General features: G+C 38.1%; 1 protein-coding gene across 1 annotated transcript in view; it reads left to right on the plus strand.

The window, feature by feature from the left end:
• Window positions 1-26581, plus strand: part of LOC137502429 (uncharacterized) — a 78076-nt gene that overhangs the window by 14727 nt on the left and 36768 nt on the right. The window contains exon 5 of the mRNA XM_068229540.1: window positions 14020-14102. Coding sequence (XP_068085641.1) covers window positions 14020-14102 — 83 coding nt within the window. The remainder of the gene's footprint in view (window positions 1-14019; window positions 14103-26581) is intronic.

Consider the following 26581-nt stretch of genomic DNA (forward strand, 5'->3'; position numbering starts at 1 on the left):
GCAACTCCTCATTTTAAAGCAGACATTTTGAAGATCCTTGGAAAGATGTATAGTGAGATTTCCAATATTTTGAAACGATTTTTATATTTTCTTCATGTAGTTCAAAATTTAATGCTAGGTAATACATAGCAGCTATTATTGTTCAAAGTCCCTCCACTGCATTTCATCTGGTGGCTGGTTTCTTCACTGTTACTGCATCTTATCCTAGCCAGATTTAGCCTATGAGCATGGCTAACTTCCTTTTGTCATGTGCCAAAGAGCTCCAACCCATTTCTTCAAAATATTGATCCGAGTTGTCCGTCTTCTTCTAAGTCTTCTTTTACCTAAATATCTTCCTCAAAATATTACTTGTGACAGACTGTCCTTTTTATGATTCCTCATAATTTGATGCATATATTTCAGCCTCTTGGGTTAAATTGTCTTGATAAGCTCAAGTAGACAGCTCGTTGTGTTGGGTACCCCACTGTCGGCAGCCCTAAAGGTGGTTTTTATGGTTTCCCATTTTCATATTAAATTCTGGGGCTGTACCATAATTAAGGTCATGGCTGCTTCCTTTCTACTCCAGAACTTTTCGTATCCTTTTGTTGTATAAGTCCTATCTCCGTTGGTCAAACATGAAAATAACCTACAGGAATTACACAATTTGCCATTATATATCCACATCTTGAAAGTTTCGATTCTCTTTTCTGTGGGTAATAAAATATATAGGGCTCTACAGTTTGTTGTAGGGTGGAGAGGACACAGCACTTTGTTATTCTCTTTTTGAGCTTTATTCTGAGATCGTTTCAGGATAGGCATTGCCACATGTTAATGAATATGGACTCTGCTTCCTCTGTCCAGCATTTGATTTCAGCACAATGGTCGTATGTTACTCCCTAGATATACCATAATTTTTTAACCTCTCTGCCTGTATATAGTACATCAGAAAAATTTCTGACGGTGTAGGTTTTTTTTTACAATGCTTTTGTTGTGTTGAGGACAAAGTCACAAAATTTGGGTACAGCTTTTGCAAATTGTGGAGAACACTCATTTAAGTGCAGGACAGGAAGTGCGCTCTAGTGGAAGGTGACAAGGACTAAGGTCGAGCATACATAGGAGAGTGTAAGTGAGGATATTGTACAATGCATGCCGTATGAAACATACAATCTCATCGTAAATTATGTTATTCCTGTTAAGAAGCCTTTCACAAATACTTCCAATAATTACACATGTAACTGCACATTACACATAACTTAGTATGTTAATCACTTGATAGAAGACTATGGTTCATTCACTGTCACAATATCTAGGCATACTAAATCTCTTAGAGAATGCCCCTCCCACTGTTTCATCATATTCTATATCCATGCCTATTTCACTTCTGCTGGCAGTGTCTGTCATTTTGTTACCAGTTTCTCTTGCAGTTTCAGTATTCCTTCCATCACTGTCACTATTTCTGTCCATTTCACTTCTCACGTTTATGTTTACAATGGTCCAATAAACCTTCAATTGAAATTACTGATCTTCAAATTTATTTACTTGATCACAAATTTTACTTCCAGTCCTCATTTGTATTAGAAGCAATTTGTTCACCATAAATTATAGTAATGCTTCCATTCTGAGACTGGAATACAACAGGGGTCAGTGCTAGCACCACTGCTATTTTCGATCTTCATTTCAGGACTAACACAAGTAATTAAACATTGTCAATATCATATGTATGCAGATGACATACAGATATATACACATGCACATCGTGGTGACTTACCGACTGCAATAAATAATATGAATGACGACCTAGAAAGAATATGTATGTGGACCGATGACTATGCACTAAAAGTCAATATCAGAAAATCTCAATGTATTCTTTTAGCTACCAAGAAAACCCACGCACGACTTACAGACATGCATACCCACTCAGTAACATTAAGAGGCACTCAGTTACAGTTGAAAGATACAGTTAAAAACTTAGGGATGGTAATGGATAAAAAGCTTAGTGGAACGATCATGTAACAGGTATATGTAAGTGAGTGTTTTATTCCTTACATTCCCTTAAAAAAACTCAAGAGATTTACTCCCGCAAAATGTAAGAAAACTGCTTATCGAAAGTATGGTAATGCCAATATTCTACTACGATGACGTAGTACGCAGTAACCTGAACGCCTCACTTTCCATCAAGCTCCAAAAGGCACATAACACATGTGTTCGATATATTTCAGTTATACCAAGGTTTAGCCATATTTCTCCCGCATTTGATAGACTTGCATGGATACGCTTAATAGAGCGACGAAATTTACACACTGTTTCCCTGTTACATCATGTACTGAACCTGAACACCCCTGAATACCTTGGCACACAATTCCATTACCTTGCATCACCTTCTAATATTCCTACCAGATCATCATCCACCTCAGTACTAAGCATCCCCATTCACCACTCATCTGGCTAAAGTAGATCATTTGTAGTCGCCGCCAGCCGGATTTGGAATTCTCTACCTGCTGAAATTAGGAGCGTGTCAAACCACCTCCGCTTTATGAAACTCTGTCAAACCTGCTTAATAAGTATTAATAGTTATTCATAACATAGTAGGATTAGATCATAGCTAAGTTATTAGGTTAATTAAAACATTTGATTGATACCTTAAGATATTAAATTGTAGATAATTGAGTGTATATTTAACTCTTCATTTAAGTGTATGTATGGCCGGACAGAATAGCAGGCTTCATAGCCAGAGTCCTGCCATATAAAACAAGACAATAAATAATAAAGTAAATTCTGAACACCACATTTTGTTCAGAAATGCCATTCGTGACACTTGCCCATATCAGCTTAATGGGATTCAATTCTGGGTGATACGGAGAAAGGTGTAATACAGTATGACCATGTTTGGCTTAAAGACAGTCTATTTTATAAGTGCACTGGACTGGCTTTTTCATCTTACTTAATGAATATAACCGGGTTCTCAGCATGTCTTCTTGGAAACAAATTGCAGTCTCTGTTAACCAGGACACAATTTCTCACTTGTTATTTTTTGAGAGTCATTAGTCCAAAGACTGGTTTGATGCAGCCCTTCATGAGCCCCTATCCTGTGGTATCCTTTTCATCTCTAGATAACTACTACATCCTACATCTGCTCTGATCTGCGTGCCATATTCATATCGTCGTCTACCCATACTGTTCTTTTTTACTGACTACACTTCCCCCAAAAACCAACTTAACATGTCCTGGGTGTCTTAAGATATGTCCTATCATTCTATCTCTTGTCAAATTTAACAAAATTGATCTCTCTCCTATTTCATTCCGTATCTCTTCGTTCGTGATTCGATCTTTCCAGCTCACATTCAACATTCATATTTCACACTAAATTTCAGAACCTTCTACCTTTTTTTCCTGAGCTAGTTACCGTCCATGTTAGTGTTCCATACAACACCATGCTCCAGACAAATGTGTTCAAAAACATCTATGAAATCCGTTTATCACTGTTTGAAAGGTGTTCGGTCCAAATTGGCGGCGTAAGGAACGGTTCCGTAAGTCGGCACCAATGAGTTAATGCCAAGGCTACTTCCTGCCCACTCCTAGCCCATTCCTATTCCTTCATTGCCATAAGCCCTATCTGTGCCGGGGCACCATGAAGCAAGTTTTAAAATAGAAACTTATTGAACATAAACGAGGGATGTGACTTTAATAGTAGCAAATATTCAATTATAACTCATGCAAAGGATATGAATGTTATACCATGATTTACTGCCATACAGATTAGTCACTAGTATTGTGTGCATCTTTTTACCAACAGTGTGGACATCATACGATATCTCTTGCAGCACCTGTTATGTTGATAGTTCGATTGGAGCAGTTTACTGCCTGACCAATCTCTGAATCAATTCTGGAGCAAAGGCCCCGAAGTGGTTCCTTCATCTTGTGAGTCAAGTCAAAGTCACAAAGGTTTGAATCTGTGGACCATAGTATATGGTTCAGGAGTAGTATAAGTGGATGGTTCGGCCGCCACCTCCGCCTCAGGCCATCCGTAGAGGCCTCCTCCTCCCGCAGGAAATTTAAATTTTGGCGCGAAATTTGTATTTTTAAACACAGCCACGTGCTTTTTGACAGCTGACATCCACCATCTTTAAACAACAACGCATCGCTAACCTCAGTGCTGCCATATTTACGGCACTAAACCACACGGGCAACCTTAGCGCAAGATTTGAATTGGTAAACAAATCCAGGTGCTTTTTTGACAGCTGTCATCCACCATTTTGCATCGCTAACCTTAATGCTGCCCTCTTTACGGCACTAGCTTTGCAATGTGGTGGCGGCTATTTGAAAAATTGCACGTGCACTTGTTTGGAAGCAAACCCACATGCTTTTTTAAGAGCTGAGAGCAGCCATCTTTAATCAACAGAGCATCGAGCTGCCATCTTTATAGCACTAAACCTCATCGTGGTGGTGGGTAATTTAATGTCCATGTCCTTTTTTGACAGCTGTAATCCACCATCTTTAATCAAGAGAGCACCGTGCTGCTTTCTCTACGGCACTGCGGGCATTTTGAAAAATTCCGTCAGCTGACATCGGCCATCTTTAACTAACGGAGCATCGTGCTGCTATCTTTACGGGACTGCGGGCAATTTTAAAAATTCCGTCAGCTGTCATCCGCCATCTTGCATCGCAAACCTCAGTGCTGCTATCTTTAGCTACTATCTTTGAAATGTGTTGGCGGGTAATTTAAAAAATCTCCGTGCTTTTTTGACGGCTGTCATGGGCCATCTTTAATCAAGAGAGCACCGTGCTGCTATCTTTATCGTAGTAGCAGGCAATTTGAAAAATTCCGTCAGCTGTCATCCGCCATCTTTAATCAACAGAGCACCGTGCTTCTATCTTTATCGTAGTAGCGGACAATTTGACAACTTCCATTAGCTATCATCATTAAACAGTAAAACTTTAGTGCATTCGCGAACCCAACCTCTCATCTAATATCTTAAAGGAGACTATCCTTAGTTTATGACAATATGCCCTTCCCAACGCTAATTAGCACTTAGAGGCTACTACACAATATAACGCCGGCTGTTATGACTACCTCCTCAACCTCCTCCTCCTCTGTCATGGCATAGCTTTTTTGAACAAGTTTAAACATGCATCACAAAGACACACGTGCTGCATGTTTTGACTTGAACACATTCTGCTGTTCAAAACATATTACAACAAGTGTTGAGAACACAGAAATCACATACTATAGTTCAGAGTTGTAGAACACTGCATTGCAAGACTAGAATCAAACACTGTTCAGAAAAGAAAATTCTCTTCTCAACATACTTACTGAGCTGCTCTTCTAAGATGATAACATACTTACAAATCTGCTAAACACCTTCTTTCTTGACATACTTTTTTTCTTCGAGTATTTAAGACGAAAGAGCGGGAGGATGAGAAGGTAATACCTAATCTAAAATAAAAGTATATGCCATTTCTACATTATTTATTTACATCTTGTATGTACAAATTTCATCTTGCTGTATTATTTTCACTTCATACATGTACATCTTACAATGTCTGTGTACCTCACCCTTCGTAAGTAATAATGCAATTCTGCTAATATTTATATGTACAAGTTTAAACTTAAATTATTCGCTGTACTACGCTCTCAGCGTACCTCTCCCTTCTTACTGTCTTTATACAATATGTACAGTAAATTGTGATGTAAGACAGCTTAGCGTATATATTACAAAGTACACACCTCTAGCATAATATTTACACACACACACACACACACACACACACACACACACCTGCTTTATATGGAATAGTACCTATCAGTACTACTATGCCCCCAGGCTAGAGTGTTGGTAGAATTTGGAATGACAAACTGTTTGCAATCATCATTATTAAGGGCTACCTTGCTAATTAAATGAGTGTACAACTGATGCGCCTTGCTTCTGATAACAGCCATTTGCTTATGTAGAATACGTGGATTACTATTAATACAATTTTTGTAATTTTCTAAACTTAGCTGATTCTGAACTACATTCTTTCTAATTCCTTTCAATCTCTTTATTTGTAGTTGATATAAGAGTATTATGCAATATGATTTGGATTTGGTACCTACAAATGAATCCATAATATTTCCAGCACATTCGTCTTTCATTTTACCTAGAACTTTTTTGTTTACTAGTGGTAGATTATAATGATTATTTTCAGGCTAGTTACTAGTATCAAACCTACCAAAGTCTGGCTTTATATCATTGTAATAGTTATCAGTTTTGATTTGGTAAATAAGCGAATCGGTATCTGTGTAGAGCAGTTGCGCATTATGAGCGTACTTCATCATAAAATCGTAATGGAAATCATACATCAGTGTTTTAGCTAATTCAATTACAGCAACGCCAACGTAGGTAGGTTTGTCGTACTTAACATTAACACGATTAATCTGTATAATAACTAAATTTTCATGTATAATAGTACAGCTATGGAAATTCGGTTTACTTATTAAATGGTTAGCACCGTACCTTTGCTTAATATTTTCCCAGTTTGTAATCAATTTTACATCAATGTGTTTGTTGACATTTTCCATAGACTTACCAAAAACACTGTTATTCATGAGCTTGTAGAAATCTTTCTTAAACTCGTTAATTGCACTTGTTCTCAAATCGTTGTTGAGATTGATATATGGCTTTAGCCGCAGTGACTGATTGAATTCTAGTACGCGATGGATTTTGGTTAACTTCAAACCACGCTGCAAACACTGTTTTAAATTACGATAATGAATGACATACTTAGATTTGTCACACAAATTAGCGATTAGCATCTTCATTGTTGATGTGATGTACGGAGACTTCATATTTTCAGGGCAGAACGGTAAGTTATTATAAAAAGTATGTAACTCTTTAGGATACTGTAAGTCAAGTTCAAAGAAATAGCCCATATTAGCTTCATCTTCTCGGGCGTGCAGCTGTAAATCGTTAATTTCGCACTGCGGTAGCCAGCAGAAACCACTTGGTAGATGCTGACTCATCGCCCACCCATACTGATCGTTAGCATCAAGATGTACAATATACTGAGATTCCTGACTAGAATCAAAACTCGGCATGTATTTATTATTTGCCTTAGAATACCGCCCACTGCACTGACTTAGACCGCCTCGAATAGACGATTTTATAAATTGCACCATATCGATATCGGTTAGCAGTTCCAAATTCACTTGCGTGTATTTTATCATGGCATCCCAACTTAATCCAGGTGCTGTAAAATACTGATTTGGAACAGGGCTGTAGGTTTTCTTGCAAACACAGCGAAAATTTTCGAAAACATCAGCTAACCAAAGTACATCCGTCTTTAAATATAAGTCAGAGTATTCGCCTAGCGTTTGAATGTGGAACTGCTCCCAGATACGTTGTGCATGTAAATAGTCATCATCACTAATATCAGCTGAATTCAGCGAGCTGTAAAATGATTGTTTTTATGGTAAGGCGCGTTCTTCGAGGCGTTCTAAGCAGTTAAGATATTTATAACGCCGAATTAAATTAAACTGCTCTTCAGGAAAAACATGTCGAATTTCTGTAAATTGTTCTGGCTGCAAATTACTCAAAAGTTTATCAAGGCTACTCGCCATAAAGCGAAACGAGTCAAGAAATCTCAGTTTTATAGCATGCTCCTCATCTACTTTTACGCACATTGTAAATGCAATGTACCGCTCTTCGTTCTGAGGAATTATATCTATTTTTTGCGTCTGAAGCTCCAAATTGTGAAATAATAAAATGTGAGTCGTAACCAGATAAGTTATGAAAAATTACAGGAAGAAATTTTGGAACTCTGTACTTAAGATTGCAGCTATTATGAGCAGGGCATCTGTACAAGCCAGTTAGATGGTCATGATCGAAAACTTTAGGGTCATTTTCAGCAAATTCGCCATCACAAATACTACATTTTGTAGCACGTTCATGCTCTTGTAACTGAATTTCGGTGAGTAGTTTCATAGGAATGTTAGTATTTAAAATACTGCTAAGACGCACTGCATCACTTTCAAGTCTTTCTAAAAATACTTTAGCAGCATTACGTCCTCAATACAGCTCTAACTTCTTAAGCGTACCATCATAACTACACTTGACATAATACGCGAAGCTATACGGGATATGCATGTGTGTAGTATTAGTAAAAGTGTGGTCTGGATTATGCGCGCATGTGCTGAATGATTTGAGGATGTCTTCAAAGTCTGCGTAAATAACAAAAGGCACCCACATCTGCTTCTTATAATTTGTAAATTTAAAAAAAAAATGCCTGTGGTAGGTATCTCTGTACATACATGATTGCAGTCATTCTTAGAATGGTTTGTTAACTGATCTTCAGTTCTAAAATACTGCAAGCATCCGTCGCATAGCCATTTTTTGTTACACCTGTTTGACAGCTGACTACAAACAAGCCTACTTAAATTTTTAATCCAACAAAAGTGACTATTCTCACTGTTTTCGATATAGAGAAAGTTAACATGAGTACTCTTCTTATTACATGTATAATACGGGGGACCTACTACAGACTTTTTGTTTACACCATACACATTAATGCTAATATTATTTAGTTGTTCAAAGCGCTTAATGCCCTTTAACTGCATAGGAAATTCTATACTATCTAAATTTAGTTGTAATGAGTAGTGAAGATACGAGGATGTTCTATTCGCTGCATTCGATTTCGCAGGATTTAAAGCTGACACAACATCCCATGCAAAACACGCCTCGTCATTGTTTTGAACGTTCACAACAGCTTCTTTTCGCTGAATCCATGTTGGCAGCTCGATGTATGAAGATCCTCGCAAGGGATTGTACTTTTTGATGTTAACTTCTAGATACAAAGTATCATCTAAAGCGCACACTGATTCTTTTTCTTGAAAGTCCTCGCTCTTCGTTGAAATAATCTTCAAGATATCCCTAGATACATCACTAAAATTAGTTGACTCACTCACTACAAAATTCTTCGTATTAAATGATTTAATTTCAGTTATTTCACTTTCATCTGTGCTCTTAATATACAACGCAAAAAGTTCGAAATTAACTTCAAATAAATTATGATTAGGCAAAGTTTTGTCAAGGAGCTGTTGCACATCCGGTTGAATGCAATTTAAAATGTTTTCGTTGTTTTGAAACTTCTGACTAGTACGAATTCTGCAACTAAAAATCCTACTTTTAAATGCAGTATTAATTTCTTCGATGTTTGTATTACTAGCACTTCTACAGGCATTCTTTTTATGCGCATTCCTTCGTAAGTGATCCTGAAAATGTGAAGATGGTACATTAGTATTACAGTGTTCGAAGTGTAGTTTGATGTTCTTCATTTTTACTTGGTTTTTTGTTACTACAGCTTTTTACATCTACATCAGTAGTTACATGCTTTTTTCGAACTACCTGAGGGTTACAGTCGCAAGAAGATACCTGATGTACTTCTACTATGTGGGCCTAGTATTGCTCCACATTAGCGAAATACACCCGACAAACTTCACATAAAGCGGATGTTATGCTAGGGTATTTTGTTTTTATATGACGCGTGAGGTTATCCTGTCTTGTGAACGTTACGTTACACTGCTCGCAGGGGAACATAGTGTCTTCTCTTTCTGAGGATAAGGTGTTTAGGAGAACAGCGTATGCAACAAGTTCTGAAAAGAGAACAACCATCTATCAATCGAGATTAGACAAAAGTTGCGATGTTCGGAAGAAACCAAGTTTCAACCTATGGAGGTCAGATATTGTCGCGAGTTTGGAGTTACAAAATTAAATGTAAACGTAACGGAGACACACATAGTTGTAAATTTCGGAAGAAACCAAGTTTTTACCTATAGAGGTCAGATATTATCGTAAATTTAAAGTTAGAAGAAGCAAACAGAGAGATAAATGTTCCATACCTAACAAAGTAGAAGCACTCTTGCAGATAACGTTCGATGAGGGTGTTGTTGCCGTTGTTAAAAATATAGTAACTCAATGTCCTTCCTTCGAGTCGCAAGGTTAAAAACTGAAAAAAAAATCAATTAATAACGGTCATTTTCAGCAACCAGCATTAGGTTTGAAGAGAACAACCATTTATCAATAGAGATTAGACAAAAGTTGCAATGTTCGGAAGAAACCAAGTTTCAACCTGTAGCGGTCAGACATTGTTACGAGTTTGAAGTTACAAGATTAACCTCTTCCTTGTCTATGTCTTCTAATCCTCCCATCCTACTACAAGCAGGTGAGGCTTCCTGGGAGGGATACTGGCCCTACTCCCCAGTTTTATCCTACGACCCAGTAAAGAACTAATTATCAGTAGATATATTACTGCCTAAGTGTAGCACATAGTGATGAAGGTTAGTTAGATTATCAACAGAACTGCCTACACCAACCAGCAGTTTAGGCTTACCTTAAGTTGAAGGCTGCAAACTGAAGAAAGGTTACTGGAATAATGTAAACAGCAGACGGTGATTTTCTAAAAACAAAGAAAAAAGAAATCGTAAATAATAATAATAATAATAATAATCAAAAAATTAATCTTACCTTTTGTCTTACTACTAGTCGGTAGATGATAATCAGCTTGAATCAAAGTACAGGAATTGTATATGCATACACTTTACACACACATGGAGATCTGCAAACTGGCGTGCGTTTCACACAGACTACATCCGGTCGACTGCGACTTGTTACTAGGCGCCTATGCAATCAGCATATGTCTGCACTACAGTTGTAACAAAAGTTTATGCACTGATTTTCTAAGCGGTCGGGAGAAAACACACAGGCCTTTAAAGTAAGCAGTAGACTAAAGCCCTTCTTCCTTCCCGTGTTAGTATCCCAAAAATAGTTGTTAGCAAGAAGCGACTCTAAGTTAACAACAACGCGCCGTAAAGAAGGGGGGTATCGTCTAGGTTATCCCTTACCGGATCGAACCTGCTAGAAACGCCGAGGTGTCGGAATTTAGTCCCTCAAGTGTCCTACCATGCACCTTTAATTACCACCAGACTAAGCAACAGGATAGAACCTGGAGACACCGAGGTGCCGGAATTTAGTCCCTCAAGAGTTCTTCCAAGAACCTTTAGATTGAGCTACAGGAATCGAAGATACTATGTTAACAACACAAGATGCCGAAGTGTCAGAATTTAGTCCCTCAAGAATCCTGCCAGTAAATCTAACGACATAAGGCTGAATCAGCGGACTGAGCTAGGATCGAACTTGCTGTTTTCGGAGACGCCGCGGTGTCGGAATTTAGTCCTTCAAATACCACCGGACTGAGCCACAGAATCGAACCTGTTATGCTAACAACACGAGGCTCCGAGGTGCCGGAATTTAGTCCCTCAAAAGTTCTACCGAGCACCTTCAAATACCACAAAACTAAGCCAGGATCGAACCTTGAGACCCTGAGTTGCCGGAATTTAGTCCTTCAAAAGTTTTTATGAGCACGTTAAGACTGAGCCATTATTGAACCAAGAGATGCCAAGGTGCTAGAATTTTGTCTGTCAGAAGTTCTACTAAGCACCTCAGACTGAGCTAGGATTGAACCTAGAGACGCCGAAGTGCTGGAATTTAGTCCCTCAGAAGTTCTGCCGTGCACGACCAGACTGAGCTAGGATCGAACCCGGAAATGCAGAGGTGCTAGAATTTTGTCCCTCAGAACTTTTACTAAGCACCTTTAGACTGAGCCATGATCGAACCCAGAGACGCCAATGTGCAAGACTTTAGTTCCTCAAGAGTTCTACCGACACGTCTTATTTTAGCATAACCAGACTAAGACAGAATCGAACCTGTCATGTTATAATGCTAGCGCTTCTAAGCTACTCAGCCCGACCCGGCAAGAGAAAGCAGGCTGTTGCTGTTACTTTCGACGCAAGCTGTAAGCGAGCAGTGAACTTTGTACTGGGCGAAACTCACTGAACCCATTTTCATTCTTTTTTTTTTTCATTTGCTAAACCTGTGTCTCGGGTCGGCTCACATATTATATGACATCGAATAGTGTCCTTTAACACGGCAAGAACGTGCCCTTCTCCTTCACTGACACTACGATGACTTGGCTGACACACATGTGCCACTCATGGCATCCCCCGTGAAAGGATTTTATCCACCATACCACTGTCCTGTAAGGCTATGCAGTTTCGCTGCAAGCTTCTTGAAGTCCTTGAGGACACTGTCGTGATGTACAACCTTTGGCAAAATCAGTCCTGATGCAATTCCATTGTTCCTGTTTCAAACACATCGTGACAAAACTGACTTAGGCTGCCAGCTAACCCGAGGCTGTGTTCATTATGCCAGTTTGCATGCATGTGATGTGAGAAGGTATGCTCTGAGGTAAGGTAGGTATACAACTAACGTGTGCTGTCAGTGACATTATTAGATTCCATTGCATGGCGTCTCATCAGCAGTGCTGTCACTCTTAAAGTTCCAACCATCGTATCTCCCGTACTCCAGTTCGCCTTCATTTTCTAGAGCTAATTAAATGTCATTTCTGTTTTCATCCACTTGTGGCCTACTTAATCTTCGTATGACCAGTCCATTGAAGATATTTTATGGGTGTATCTGGAGAGTCGCCTGTTTCAAGCATGTTTCTTCTCATGGAGTTAATATACTGTAGATTATTGTTTAAAGCTTTGTTGTTGCCAACAATTGGGGTTGCCTTTCCGGTATAAGATTTAACATTAAAGTCAATAAAATTCTACATGTGCTCCGTGGCATATCAATGGATGCAGCCGATCCTGAAGATGTTCATCTGTGATGAATTGAGCCTTGAGATATTCCAGGGAAGTGTTACCCATGTGCTTTGGAGCCTTGATTTGTTTGCAGCACTTGCTACACAGGACAATGGGAGATTCCTCTCTTTTGCTGGTTGTTGGTTTCAAAATATACAACATTAGTTATGACCCTTCAACTGTCATTAGTAAGGTTTAGATTGATGAATTCATTTGAATATTGCTCTGTTGATGAAATAATCAATGACATTTAACTAAATTGAATCCTTTTACCTTTGTTAGAACTGTGGAAAGTTCACTTGTGAGGAAGCAAAGTGTAAGGTTTCTCTCTTTCAAAAACCCGAGAGAAAAAATTAACATTGCATACAAAGTCATGTGTAGACTACTTCAGTTGAATGATAATTTGAAAAAAGGTTAGGTGTTTCTGATCATGTCAAGGAAACATACTAGGTAGTTTTAATCTCTCTGAAGAGAGTCCTTTTAAGACCAAACCAAAACCTGTGGCTCTTATGCTCTGGTGAGCATTACCCTGTCAAGCGACCCCTGCTCAGCCTGATGGCCTGCATTTTATAAGTCGGTGTGTGGTGAATAAAACAAATTTACTTGGTCATTAGTCTTGGCTTTTTAGACTATGGACTCCACCTCTCTATCAATTAACAACTACTTTGTTCTTATACAGCCTGACTGGACCAGCAACTAGCCATCAGAGTATGATAATATTTTTGAACTTGTCCGAGAATCAATTCTGGGGCTTCTGGGAATGCGGTGTACTTGCTATCCATAGAAAACACGGCCAGTCCTTTATAATCTGAATATAAATGTTATAAACCTATATTAATAAAGCCTTCACAGATTGTCTAGAGTCAATGAAAAGTCCAACAACTGACTATTTGTTTTACGAACTTGAACATGGTAGGCAAGAGATTGACCTTTCTCAGGTTAAGATCCAATGTATGTCTATCTGACAATCAGAGTCATCTGTGGGAACACCAGAAACAAGCAAGTGACCAGTCATTTAAGTACACGTAATAGGATGAACATGTTGACAGGAAGTTGTAGGAGGAGAAGAAAAAATTGCACAGATTATTGTTGTCCTTCTAGTTTTTCTTCTTCTTTTGCTCCCTCTTCCAGTGCTGTCCTCTTTATCTTGTTATAAGTTCCTTTTCATGTTCCTGTTCTTCATATTATTTTGACTTGACACTTGTTTGCTTGTTTTCTTTTTACATTGGAAGAATAAATTGATATTTTTTTTCTGTAACTATGCAGTTTATTTTGCCAGCTGTCATGTCTGTTTTTAAACTTTTACTCTTGTTATCTGTTTACTCTACATTTCTTACTTTGTTTTACATATTTGTTCCTTACAGCCTTCCAGCGATATTAAGAATGAAATAAGTGTAGATGAACACCCAGTAGGTCAGTTGGTTGCTTGCTTCAAAGAAGAAGACAAGTAAGTACTGTTTTGCTTAATTAGATTTTATACCCCTAACTCTCGACAATATGGTATTTGCTATTTATATGTTGAGTAGCTCCCTCTGCAGACAAGAGGTCGAGTGAAGTCCTCGATATCCCAATGTCTTGGGTTCAAGGTGTGCACAGGTCCATCCAGATCATTCTCGAATTTTTTCTCCTCTTCTTCACTCATTGTCCGAACTTGTTGGTTTGATCGTGGCTCATGAGAAAATTTCACAAAGTTGAAATAAGACAGCTCGTAGTATCTAGTGGTCAGCAGACCGGCTAGTTGGCACCAATCGGTATCTGAGCCAGTACAATGATTATTAATATTACCATCCCAGTTCTTTCCTCCATATTGTAATAGGTGTTCTTGGGGTGTCTGTTTGAACATGAATTTGCTGTTGGCCATTCTTGCAACATGACCAGTCCAGAGAATCAATCTGCTGTGTATTAGGCACTTGATTTTGTCTCCTTTCATACCTCTGTACATCTTCATGATTCTTTTTTGGAAACCCCTATTTCATTCATTAGCGACACTTCGCAAATATCTTCTTTCTATGATATCGATATTTTTTCTGTCACCTTCAGTGGCTTGTTAAGTTTCAAAGCCATTAACCCGCGGTTACTCGCATGGTGAGCGCGGCGCTCACCTTCGTACTATATTGCTTCTTGTTGGAATGCTACAAGACCTTCAACTTTGAAACTCCCTGTACCTTTCTAACAGAATGTTATGAAGGGGATGTGCCAGTCACTTTCATTATCTTTGAAAACAAACACCCGCAATTCATTATTAGGCACAGTAGTATATGTTTGGTGAGCGGTGCGCTCAGTAGCGAGTAACTGTGCTACTTACATTTCGCGCTTCGTAATAATTCAGGGTTTGTTTCATGTTTGTGTTTAAGTGAAATCTTTATACTGTGACTGTTGTTAGACAATATATACAAGTTACAATGCCATCCACTAATCAGATACTTTCGTGGTTGGCTGAAACGGAGGAAAAAGTGCTCTTGAACAACGAAACTGAAAGTAATGAAACAGATGAGGTTTACGAAAATGATCATAACTGTGTTTGAGAGTGTCTGCAAGTTTTGTGAACGAGAGGAAATTTCGTTTATTGAATTCTGTGAGATCAGTTTAAATGGCTTGCTTTACGGCTAGATGCCCTTCCTGACGCCAACCTTAGTTGAGGAGCTAATAAAGATGAAATAAATTATGGTGAATGAAGTTGGCTAAATAGGTGAAAGGAATCGGCTGTAGTTTATGAATAGAATCTGCCCCGGCATTTGCCTGGACGCGTTAACAGAAAACTATTCTCAGGACAGCTAACGGTGGGGATCGAACTCGCGCGTCTCCCAAATGTAGAGCTTGCCTCCATAGCCATTCCACTCGGCCGTGTTCCTAAATAAATAACTATCTCAAATTGACATATTAAAAATACCTCCAACTTTATATGGGCATATTATAGCCTTTAAACGTAAAGGTGAGCGCTCCGCTCACTAGCGAGTAACGACGCACGTAAAGACCTAGCGAGTAATGCCGGGTTAAATATATTGGCTCGTATGATGGCGTAGTAGATTTTTATCGTGGTGTTATTAGGTACATATTTTTGAATGTTGTTTTCAGTGGAAGAATAACATCAGAAACCTGCCTGGACCGAGCTCGATAGCTGCAGTCGCTTAAGTTCCGCCAGTATCCTGTAATCGCGAGGTAGTGAGTTCGAGCCCCACTGTCGGCAGCCCTAAAGATGGTTTTCCTTGGTTTCCCATTTTCACACCAGGCAAATGCTGGGGCTGTACCTTAATTAAGGCCATGGCCGCTTCCCTCCCATTCCCAGGCCTTTCCTATCCCATCGTCGCCAAAAGACCTATCTGCGTCGAGGCGACATAAAGCAAATAGCAAAAAGAACCTGCCTGGGATTTTTTTAATATTTCAAGGCCTGATTATTTGCAGCTGGATGACCATGTTCTGATGTACTCAATTTGCTTTCCATACTCAGAATTTCTTCTGACCTTTGAAAATTTGATCTTGGGATCCAGTGGCTAGAAATACAGCAATGATCCACAGTGGCTGGTGTGTTGTATTCCATCCGTATTTTTTTTATTCTTCTTCACCTCTATCACCTCATTATAAACACTGCTCCATGCAGGTTGGAGGTATTTAAGTGTCTAAATGTCAAGTCTATTGCTCTCCAACAGTTAACTTTGCCTCCTGTTGCTCTTCCACAATCTTTGTTCTTAACCCTCCTTTAAACGCACGCTCTGTTGTAACACCAATACACGCGCGCGGACTGACAGTCCGCGATTGTTTGTAAGCTTCCATTCTTTTCATTTCAATTCTTTTACAAAGAATTCCTGATTTCTCTCATCTGTCAATCTGTCTTACATCATTATTACTTTATTTCGATTTTATTTATATTGATAAATTCATATATAATCTACATTTACAAGAACATTTCAGTCCTTTGGGATAAATTAGAAGTTGTCAACTGCAAATCACAGGACTTAGCAAACTAATTTTAAATTAACAATAATTGGTTTTTAATATACTTCTTGGAATAAAATTATAATCGTTACATTCTATTAATTGAAGTATATCGCACGGAAGAAGTCACGACGTCCTGATGTTCTTGCCATGGAGTAAGTGCATTTCATTTCATCCACCTTATCAACGCCCCACTTCGTGTCATTATAGAAGGTAATCAGTGAGGGTTTTGATCCATCTGAATCGTCATCAATAGAATGGTTTTCATGGAAAGTAGATAGAACCAATACAACTTCGTCTTTTCTTGACTTGTATGACACAAGAGTATACATAGCGATTTGTGCATGTTACGATTTCTTATAGCATTTCGTCGGTAAAGAACAATTGCAGAGCTTCAACTGGCGTCTCAGTATTCATGGCAATTCCTACTACTTCAGGCAAGTGTTTTATAAGATTATGTTCAGGTCGCCTCACCCTTCCATTACGGTTCATTACAGGCTGATGATTCCACTGGATCCCATCCTTTCCAACATACATTTCATGCTGCTCACTTTCAGTCACGTCCTCTTCACATGTGGACTGTTTGCTCTGAGAATTACGATCACTATTGTTTACGACGTCCTGATCACTATCATCGCTTGCACCAACTTCATCGTCGTCCAACCACTGCTCGATTTGATCCATAACTCTCGGAATAAATCGCACCAACTCCTTGGAAATAGCATGTAAAATAATAATTCATAGCTCATTTTGTAATATTGTGTTTATCCCACTGTAAATAATCACAAGTAGGTAGTAAAATTATATAATTTTATAATAAATAGTAATGGAAGAATGAGTGACTTACCAAAACAGTGAGTAAGATTAACAACTCGCCAATACACGCCTGCGGACTCAGACTCCGCAAGTCTGCAGTTGACAATATAAACTTCTGTAATCGAGAACTCGGCGATTACTCAGACATTCTCACACCGTCACGGCCTTTTTATTGTTGCAGAAGGAAGCTACAAGAAGGTAGCCTGTTCTGCCTTGCATTTTCGGCCTATGATACCAAAGAATAATAAAGTGCGGACTCTCACTCCGCGGCGCGTGTACCAGAGGGTTAAATCTGACAGTGTAAGCAGTAGCTGATTTCTGCACAATCACAGGCAATGTATGGTAGAAATGCAAAACACCACTCACTCACTCATCACAATATTCGAAGAACTATCAAATCAATAAATCTGATAAATGGTCATGAGTAACAGGTAAGCAATCTATTTGAGAGATGCATCCTGGTATGGTGAAATTAAGTGAGTAAACAAAAGCAAAAGTGGGGGTTGATTCAGAGCGAGAGGTTGGCCTCGGCATCCTCAGTGTTCATTCAGGTGGAAAGTATATTCTGGGGTAGGAATGTTAGCAACACTGCCTCTTGTCTGGCTATGTAGGATGAAAGTGAAGGATTCAAATTTTGCAAGAATGTCAATCTTGAATATTTAAACCTGCAGCTCATCACAACAAAATAACCAGAAAATGTTTCAAAATGGTGGCAAGCAGCTCCGTAGTGATACGAGTTCTCCGAGTTTGTGTCGTGTTTTTAATGGTATAAAGGGTAGTAACATCTGCAAAAGCAGTCTCGAAGTACTCCTTGACAAACAGAGAATAGTATACAGATTTAGAAATTAATAAGCGCTTATTAATGTATCTAAATGTGAGATTAATTCTTGGGCATTTTGTAGACGTGAAGGTCTGCAGTCCACCTTAGAAATGAGTATCGGACGTCTGGAGGGTTGGAGGGTTTCCGGAGAGATCAAAGTTGCCAAACTGTCCGTATCATTTCTCCACTTTGTAATGTGTTCAGTTGCTCTTAGTGGAGATGTGGAATTGAACCCAGGACAAACTCAGAAGTCTCATTCAAATGCCTGTGTAATATGTGTTATTCTAAACATCATGTGAATCAGCTATTTGTGACATGTTCATTTTTTTACTCACCAGTCCAGAGAACATGTGCAATGATTAATACATCTCTACTGTAGAGAATTAACTCAGGGGTGCAGACATGGTCATGTTGGAAGTGTAGTTCTCTCAGTCTCAGAATCATTTTTAATACGACATTAGTCAGTGTAAATAATGATGTTAGCAACTCAGAATATTGGTCTGCACATAACAGGACGGTTACTGTGTTTTGATTTAGTGCTCATAGGCTGAAATATGTGAAGTGTATACAGGCTATTCTGGCCACTCTTGCTGCTTTAGAACCACCAATTGTGTGCGTTAGTGAATCCTGGCTGAACTCTTCAATGTATGACATAGAAGTGGTACCTCAGCCATACACAGTATTTAGGAAACCTCAGGGGGAAGATCACTTATTGTCATGAAACCTGAGAGTAACCGTGTTTGCTTTGAGCTGCTGGAAACAAATGCAGAATTTGTTTTGGTGGAATTCATGTGCGCTGGAAGCAAGTTCATTTTGGGTTCCATGTAACGAGCTCCAAACTCGACCGGTGACATCAATGAGGAATTACTACTGTCTCTAAGTCATGCACAAAATATACAACATTGATTCAAACGTATCTAGAAGGCTAGTGATTTTATCTTCGAAATGTTCTGGCAGCAGTCCATTAGAAGGAAAATTCGTTGTAGAACTCTACGTGTTCCTTGAATAATTGATTACTTAACCAAACTCTTGTCCTTACTAACCCTCCACCCTCAGTACTGGAAACAGCAGTAATCCCCTGTTCCTCCGAACACCTAGCAGTTACAGCTACCACAAAATAAAAGAAACCACCAGTAAAGAAATGTAATAGAGTAGTCTATTACTACAAACAGCTGGCTGGGAACTGCTATCATAACTTCTAAGAAGCCTTCTACCCATCATTACCAAGAAAAACTCTCCATAGATCACAAAATTTAGAGACAAAATTATACGCAAAAGAAATATGCTTTACAGGAAATGGAAAAAGGATACAAGCAATCTTATGTGGGACAAATATAAATGTGTGAGGTCCACCACCAAGAAACTCATCCACGAAGCATATGTGAACTGCACAGAAAAAGATAAGTAACAACAGCATGTTATTACCTTAATAGTAAACACGGGAAATCGGCACAAATTGCATTCTACTCTAATGACACTAGTTGCCTCCCCTGAGGCCATTCCCTCAACGTTCAGTTAGAAATTTAATGTTGGCTATAATGAGCCAGGGAAAAGTACAAATATGTACCGAAACACAGCTAAACCTTTACCACTCCCCCCTCTCTATCCGTTACTTCACAGAGATCGAGGTAATTAACAGCCTTCAAAATGCTGCTTCTGAACTTGACAACATACCTCCAGTTATCGTTTGTGCAATGTGCAGAAGCATTAGCTCCCTCGGGGCGGACCTAGGAACAAAACTTTGGCTACACATTGTCCTAATAAGACTAGGGACATGGTGTAAGGCTTAATACATATGCTATACTCATACAGGGGAAAGTTTGGAGAGTGATCTTTGGGACTCGGTGCTGGACTTGGAACAAGATGTTGGCTACACATTTTGCTAATGGGACTAGGGAAATGCTGTAACGTTTAATACTGATAGGGGCGTAATGGAAGGCAACCTGAGGGAATCTGAGTTGAACTTGTAGTTATGTACAGGGTAGTGAGTATACATACTTTATATTGGACTAGGGATGTGGTGTAAGGCCTAACATATTTGTATTGCTTATATGGACGTATTGGATATTGATCTCAGAGCTGAGTGACCATGGGGTCACTCACTTGTTGATTTTAACGTTTTGAACTCATAGGTTTGTACTTTAGAGACTTCTAATTGCTACCGTAATGTTTACATCACTTAGAGATTAAAGCTTTGGCTTCAGAAATTGAAAAATATGTTGAAAGATAGCTATCAAATCTGTGCAGATTAACTGAGGACGTGAGCGCTCCACTGTCATCAGCGTAAAGGGCTGATCTAAGGATCACTGGACAGAGGTGATGTTGAAACATTGCAGATTGACTTAGGCTGAGTAGTTCAGGTGGAAGAGCACTAGATTTTTGAGTCTTGAAATACTGCATGGCCTAAGAATGTTAGTCAGAAGTGAACTTAGCATTATATTTATTTATTTATGTATTAAATGTGCCACCAACAGAGACACACTCCAGTTAAAGGTGGCTTTTACAAATTATTTGACACAAATCACACAGAAATGCCAAAAGGAAGAAAATATGAAAATGCTATGTAAATGAGGTGATGAAATGGATGAAACAGTACCTCATATACAGAAGTCTGTTGCTACGTTTAAAAAATAAATTGTCACCAAATTTTGTAAATATTATAAATATAAACAAATTGCTTTAATTAGTACAATTATTTCAATATATTTTCATATGTGTCATATTCATACACAAATTAAAGATTTTTATTATATTTATTAATTAAGTTTCACACACATTGATAAATGGAGAGTTCTTAAAAAATACATTTTTGGGGACTGGAGTTATGTACAATTGCCGAAATCTTAAATTTCCTGTTATAACATTAAAACATATCACGTGAAGCAGACTATTATCGTCAATTAATGTATTAACAACCTCATAGAGATACATTTGTTGAGCTATTACACACCCAATGGCTAGCGATACATATTTAAATTCATTCAACAAAAATTCATACGAAACATAATTTCTAAAAGGTAATATCTTATATTTTTATAATAAATATTCTTAAAAAGCAGTTCTGCACTCTTTCAACTTGATTGCGATAATATTTGGAACATTGGAGACCAAATTGTACATGAATACTCAAGGTTTGATTGGAAAATACTGAACAATAAGGTGACTGCATACGTGTTAGTGAAATCAGTGACATGAAAATGGCAACAAGTGGTGGCATGTCTGCTTATGTATTGGAATGTTATCTCCCATTAGCATCCATTGTTTGGAGCGCTCGTCTATTTGTGCAGTCTACAATGCAAATTTATTTTAAAACTGTCATCTGCAATTATTACATCAATTGCTCTATCTTCCCCTATTCGCTCAATATGTGGATCAATAAGTTGCACGCATGTGCATCACTCACTTCTGCTCTGTGCGCACGGGTCGCTTGCGAGTGGAGAACAGGACCAGGGGGTGAAAGTCTAATAGGGCTTATGGTTCCAATCTGTAGCTAGCTTCAGGTAGTTTTAGTCTCTCCTTTTAGATGGCGCTCGTGGTCATTCATAACGTGTAAATAGTTATATACACGTCTTGTAGATGGCACGCAAGTAGGCATATAATGAACGATGTTAATAATTAAAGGCAGTCTGTCTCAAAGTAAAGTATTTCAAGTATTTCAAGTCTAACCTCAATCAGTGGGCCCTTCTAACAAACGTCAAGCATTGTGGATATAATATTGTTAAATTGCATCGAATTGGACTTTACCCAATCGATTAACCGTGTTCGAACTTATATCAATTTTAATCGATAGTTCCCATGATGCCACAGTGTTTGTGTTGTTTGAATTCCAAGTGCTCATGTGCTTGTTTATTTGAAATATATCATCGCCAGTCCTGTATTTCCTGTTTGAGTGCACATCAGGGGCTGAAAGCTGAATGGTTCTATTAATGTAGTTCTATATATTTCCTGTCTCAGTGCATTTAATTCTGTTATTTTTATTTTCATGTGGTACTTGGATATTGATGTGATACCCCATTGTCTTGCTTTCGGAGGGATTTCTTATTTGTTATAATATCAGCTTTGTGTTAATGTATCAATCATTCATTTGAAGTTAATGCTGCTGTTATGTTCTCAGTAGCATAGTATGTCATACGAGCTAGGGGTATCAGATCATTATTTACAACATAGTAAGTACTTGGAAATAAAAATATATGAATTACAATGTATTGGGCATGAAAATAGTAGAACTGCATTATTGTCGCCGGCAGTTGAGGGGCGGGGGCAGGGGAAAGGATGGGGGTAGGAGCTGTAGGCACACCCGGATGTGCGTCACTGTGCCGGATGATGCTCCTCTGCACTATCTGTTGATAATAGCGGTAAGATAGTGCACAAAATGCGCACTGTGGTGCCATCTCTGATGAGAGACTGAAACTACTAGCGCCGAGTGGCTTGGTACCGAAATTTATCATTGAGTTGCATCTCTATTCTGTTCTATCCTCTCTGAACAGGACTTCTCTGGCGGCAGTAGTAAAAGATGGCTGTGTGTGCTTTGGAAGACATTTTTGGTGTAGTTGGAGAGTCTTGAAAATGGAGTTAGACACTCTGGGCTAGGAGGTGGAAAATTAAGGACATGCCTTTAATTTAGATTTATTATGGCTCCAACCTGTATTTAAATTACTATACTAGAAATGTTGTGTGAGTGTTGAGCGTTACCGGCATGCTTGGCTTATAAATTGGATATTCTACCACAAGGATGTAAGTACTGCACAATCTTAATATATTTGGGAGCTCTTCTAAACCCGTGGGTTATTTGCAGTAAAATACTTTATCGCGTATCTGGCTTACATATTAATGGACCTTTTTGGCAATCTTTTGCTTACGTAATTGAACTGTGTTCACTTCTGCAGGTGAAATTTTCTTAAAAGGGACCAATTCTTCATGAAGATTTTCTAAAATATATGTAACTACTTCTAAACATTTTGTGGCCTAAAATTTCAAGATCTAATTGTAAGTAAATTGTGAGGTAATTTGGAATCGCTGGATCAGGGCCTATAAGGTTGTTTATTGTTATATTTGTTTAAAATTTATTAACTTATCATTTTAAATGTTGGTCTGTGTATTCCTTTCTAATTTTCTTCGTTCTTTGAATTTGCTTGCTAACTGTGCTGTTATTTTGTGTTTTGCCCGTAGTTTTCTTATGGGATCGTTATTCGCATTTTTTTGGGGTCAAAATTATATGTTACCACATGCACGCATCCGGCCCTCTCCAAAGTCTCCTCTATTTAAAATTGCGAACTGTTTAATGAAATGCAAATGTAATTTCGTACAGTCATCTGTGGTAATATTAATCATAATAATAATATAATATAAAATAACATATTTTATTAATATAATTTTTTTTTATAACGTCGAGCTTGTGAGGAATTGAGATTTGCTTGTCGCCTTTAAATTTTTATAAATCACATTCGGTTAACGTTCTCTTGTGCCATTCTCCCCTTTGTTTGCGGTCGTATGCATTGTTAATTGTTGCATCATGTATTATCTTGTTGGCACGCATTAATTTTGGTGGCTTTGGCTACTTTTAATGTAATATAGCGTGGCTTCGGTAACGACTAGCTCCAGTGTGTGCGTCCGTGTTCTGTTATTAATTTGGAATGTTTATATTACTTTTCCCTTGTGATATTCAACTTAGCTGGGTTAATTCTCTGTCGTTTATGTATTGTCATATAAACTTCATTTATTTATTCGTGTAATTTTTATTTGCTGTCGGAGCCACATTTTTTGGTGCATGTGTCCGTGTTAATTGCTTAATTATTGATATAGGAATGTATAGCAAATTTCAATTTTAAACAGTTTATTGTAGTTGCGGGCCCGTATTTCATTTATCACGTTGGAATTAATTTGAAGTTAGATGATCATCTAATTGCCGTACCCGTGGTGTAGGGGTAGCGTGCCTGCCTTTCGCCCGGAGGACCCGGGTTCGATTCCCGGCCAGGTCAGATTTTCTCTCGACCTGAGGGCTGGTTCGAGGTTCACTCAGCCTTCGTGATTAGAATTGAGGAACTATGTGACGGTGAGATGGCAGTTTCGGACTCGAAAGCCCAGAATAACGGCCGAGAGAATGCGGCGTGCTGACCACACGATCCCCCGTAATCTGCAGGCCTTCAGGCTGAGCGACGGTCGCTGGGCAGGCCAAGGCCGTTTCAAGGGAGTTAAGTGCCGTGGGGTTTGGGTTTTTGTGATCATCTAATTAATGGTACTAATTTATGAATTTTTCCTTATGGTCCAATTAATGATAATTTATTAAATTCGTTGCAACCTTTCCAGTATTTTAATTTTTCAATATTTTATTTAAATATTATTTATTAATTTATTTAAAGATATAAGTTTTTAAATTTTCCAAATATTTAATTTTATTGAAATAGTCTATGTAGGTATCAGCTTTTCATTTAATTCTATTTAAAATTCATTAAATGGTATTTGCTCCTCAATTTATTTTTCTTTGAGCTTTGTTGGTTTTAAGAGATATGTTAATTATAACCTTCCAATGAATGCTGGATTAAAATTGAAGGAAACATTGGAAGTGTATAGTAATGTAAAGTTAGTGAAATCATACGTCCAAGTACATCAGTAAGTCAAATAACTCGCTTAACTGAACAAATAATAGATAACGGATTGAAGCTACCGGTGAATTAGTAAGTTCAGAACCCCGTGGTACCTTATTAAATTACGGTCGTTAATAGAATGTCATAGTACGAAGATATAGTATTGAATAAACATTGCATTTTCTTCAGGCAGAAGATGAATAAATGTAAATAAATGGCGTGAAACATCAACGATGGAAATGTGTAGCAGAGGCCATGGAATGAGTTGGATCAAATGGGCCAAGTTCAGTGTACATACGGTAGCCATACCTTATCTGTCTGGTTGTATATAATTCGAGAATTGAGATTCGTTATGAAATAGTCGACTGGCACGTCAAACTGTGAAGGTGACAGATTGTTAAATGAATTCCTTTGCCGTTGTCAAATCTGCTTTATTTAACGTTAAAATCATATGGGATGCTTCAAAACTTGGAAGAGTCTTCAAATGCAAGCCGACTTTGATTATTGCAATTCTAGTACTGGATTTTATTTCAAAAAGAACAATTCAGATAATTGAGAAAATATTCTAAAAGCTTTAGAAGTATCACACACGATTACGAAAGAATTACATAAAAGCTGACTTTAATTACGAGATTATTATATAAATGATGCAAATAAATGTTTGTAAATAGAAAAGATATATCTGATTCTCTCCCAAAATACTGAGGCGAGTGTTAACTAATAATATTGTGAATGGTATTCAAGTATGCACTGTAACATTGTACTAATATTCCGTTACAAGTTTGAGGTACCACGATGTCGAGTAACATGAAAGGAATTTATAAGATGTTCATAGATCCAATTATGATGAACTAATTTAAAGGAGTGGTCCTGACGGAACAGGAGAGTGTTGAGATGGATACCAATGGTTAAAATTAAGACCGAGAAATGAGATGTGTCGTCTTCCTGAAGTCAACTGCCCGATTTGTACCCAAAATATATGTCTCATATCTATCTTGCTATGTAGTTGCTTAAGGCAGAGTAGAATAGTTTCGTGGTGTCAAGAATGTGACATGCATGGACATGAAACTTGAATGTTACCGTATGGTCGTCGATCACTACTTCATGAGTAGGAATGTTGTGATTTTATTGTGAATAATACTGGAAATTATGATCTGCCGCATGTCATATTATGGGAATCTAAGCGGCTAATAGTAGATATCATGCAGGTGAAATCTAGGCATGGACACTGCATTTGTTAAGATAATGTCATTGTAAATGAGCCTCGATTTTATTTATTGCTCAGATACATCTTATTTGAAGTGAATCGTGAAGTGATTATATGTGGGAGAATTAAGGTCATCTACGATCGTATTTTCATATTAGGCGTGATCTTCGTGAGCGTGATGGTAATATTATCGCGTTGGTATTGAATTAATAGATGTATCAGGATGAATAGTCTTCGTGACATGATGTGCCTGAGTATGTTTAAGATGAAATGACAGGCGTGTATGATGATAGAGGTTTTGTAGCAGGATCGTCCAATAATATGAATGATTAATGTTGTGAGGTTTGATGAAGAATGATTCATTGGGGTTACGCATTTTAATGGAATGGTGGAATTTTAGAAAGTCCCGGTGATATATTGTTTGAAATAAAGATTGGTTTCTTCACGCAAATGATTTTGCAGGTTGTAATGAGTAATGATTGCTTAGGCATGAGTACGATGTTTGTGGTAATTTTTCCGAGGAGTACTGAAATGGCTTGTATGATGATCTTCAAAGATGCCTTAAT

This window comes from Anabrus simplex, chromosome 10 (assembly GCF_040414725.1).
Source record: "Anabrus simplex isolate iqAnaSimp1 chromosome 10, ASM4041472v1, whole genome shotgun sequence".
In the NCBI taxonomy this organism is placed as follows: domain Eukaryota; kingdom Metazoa; phylum Arthropoda; class Insecta; order Orthoptera; family Tettigoniidae; genus Anabrus; species Anabrus simplex.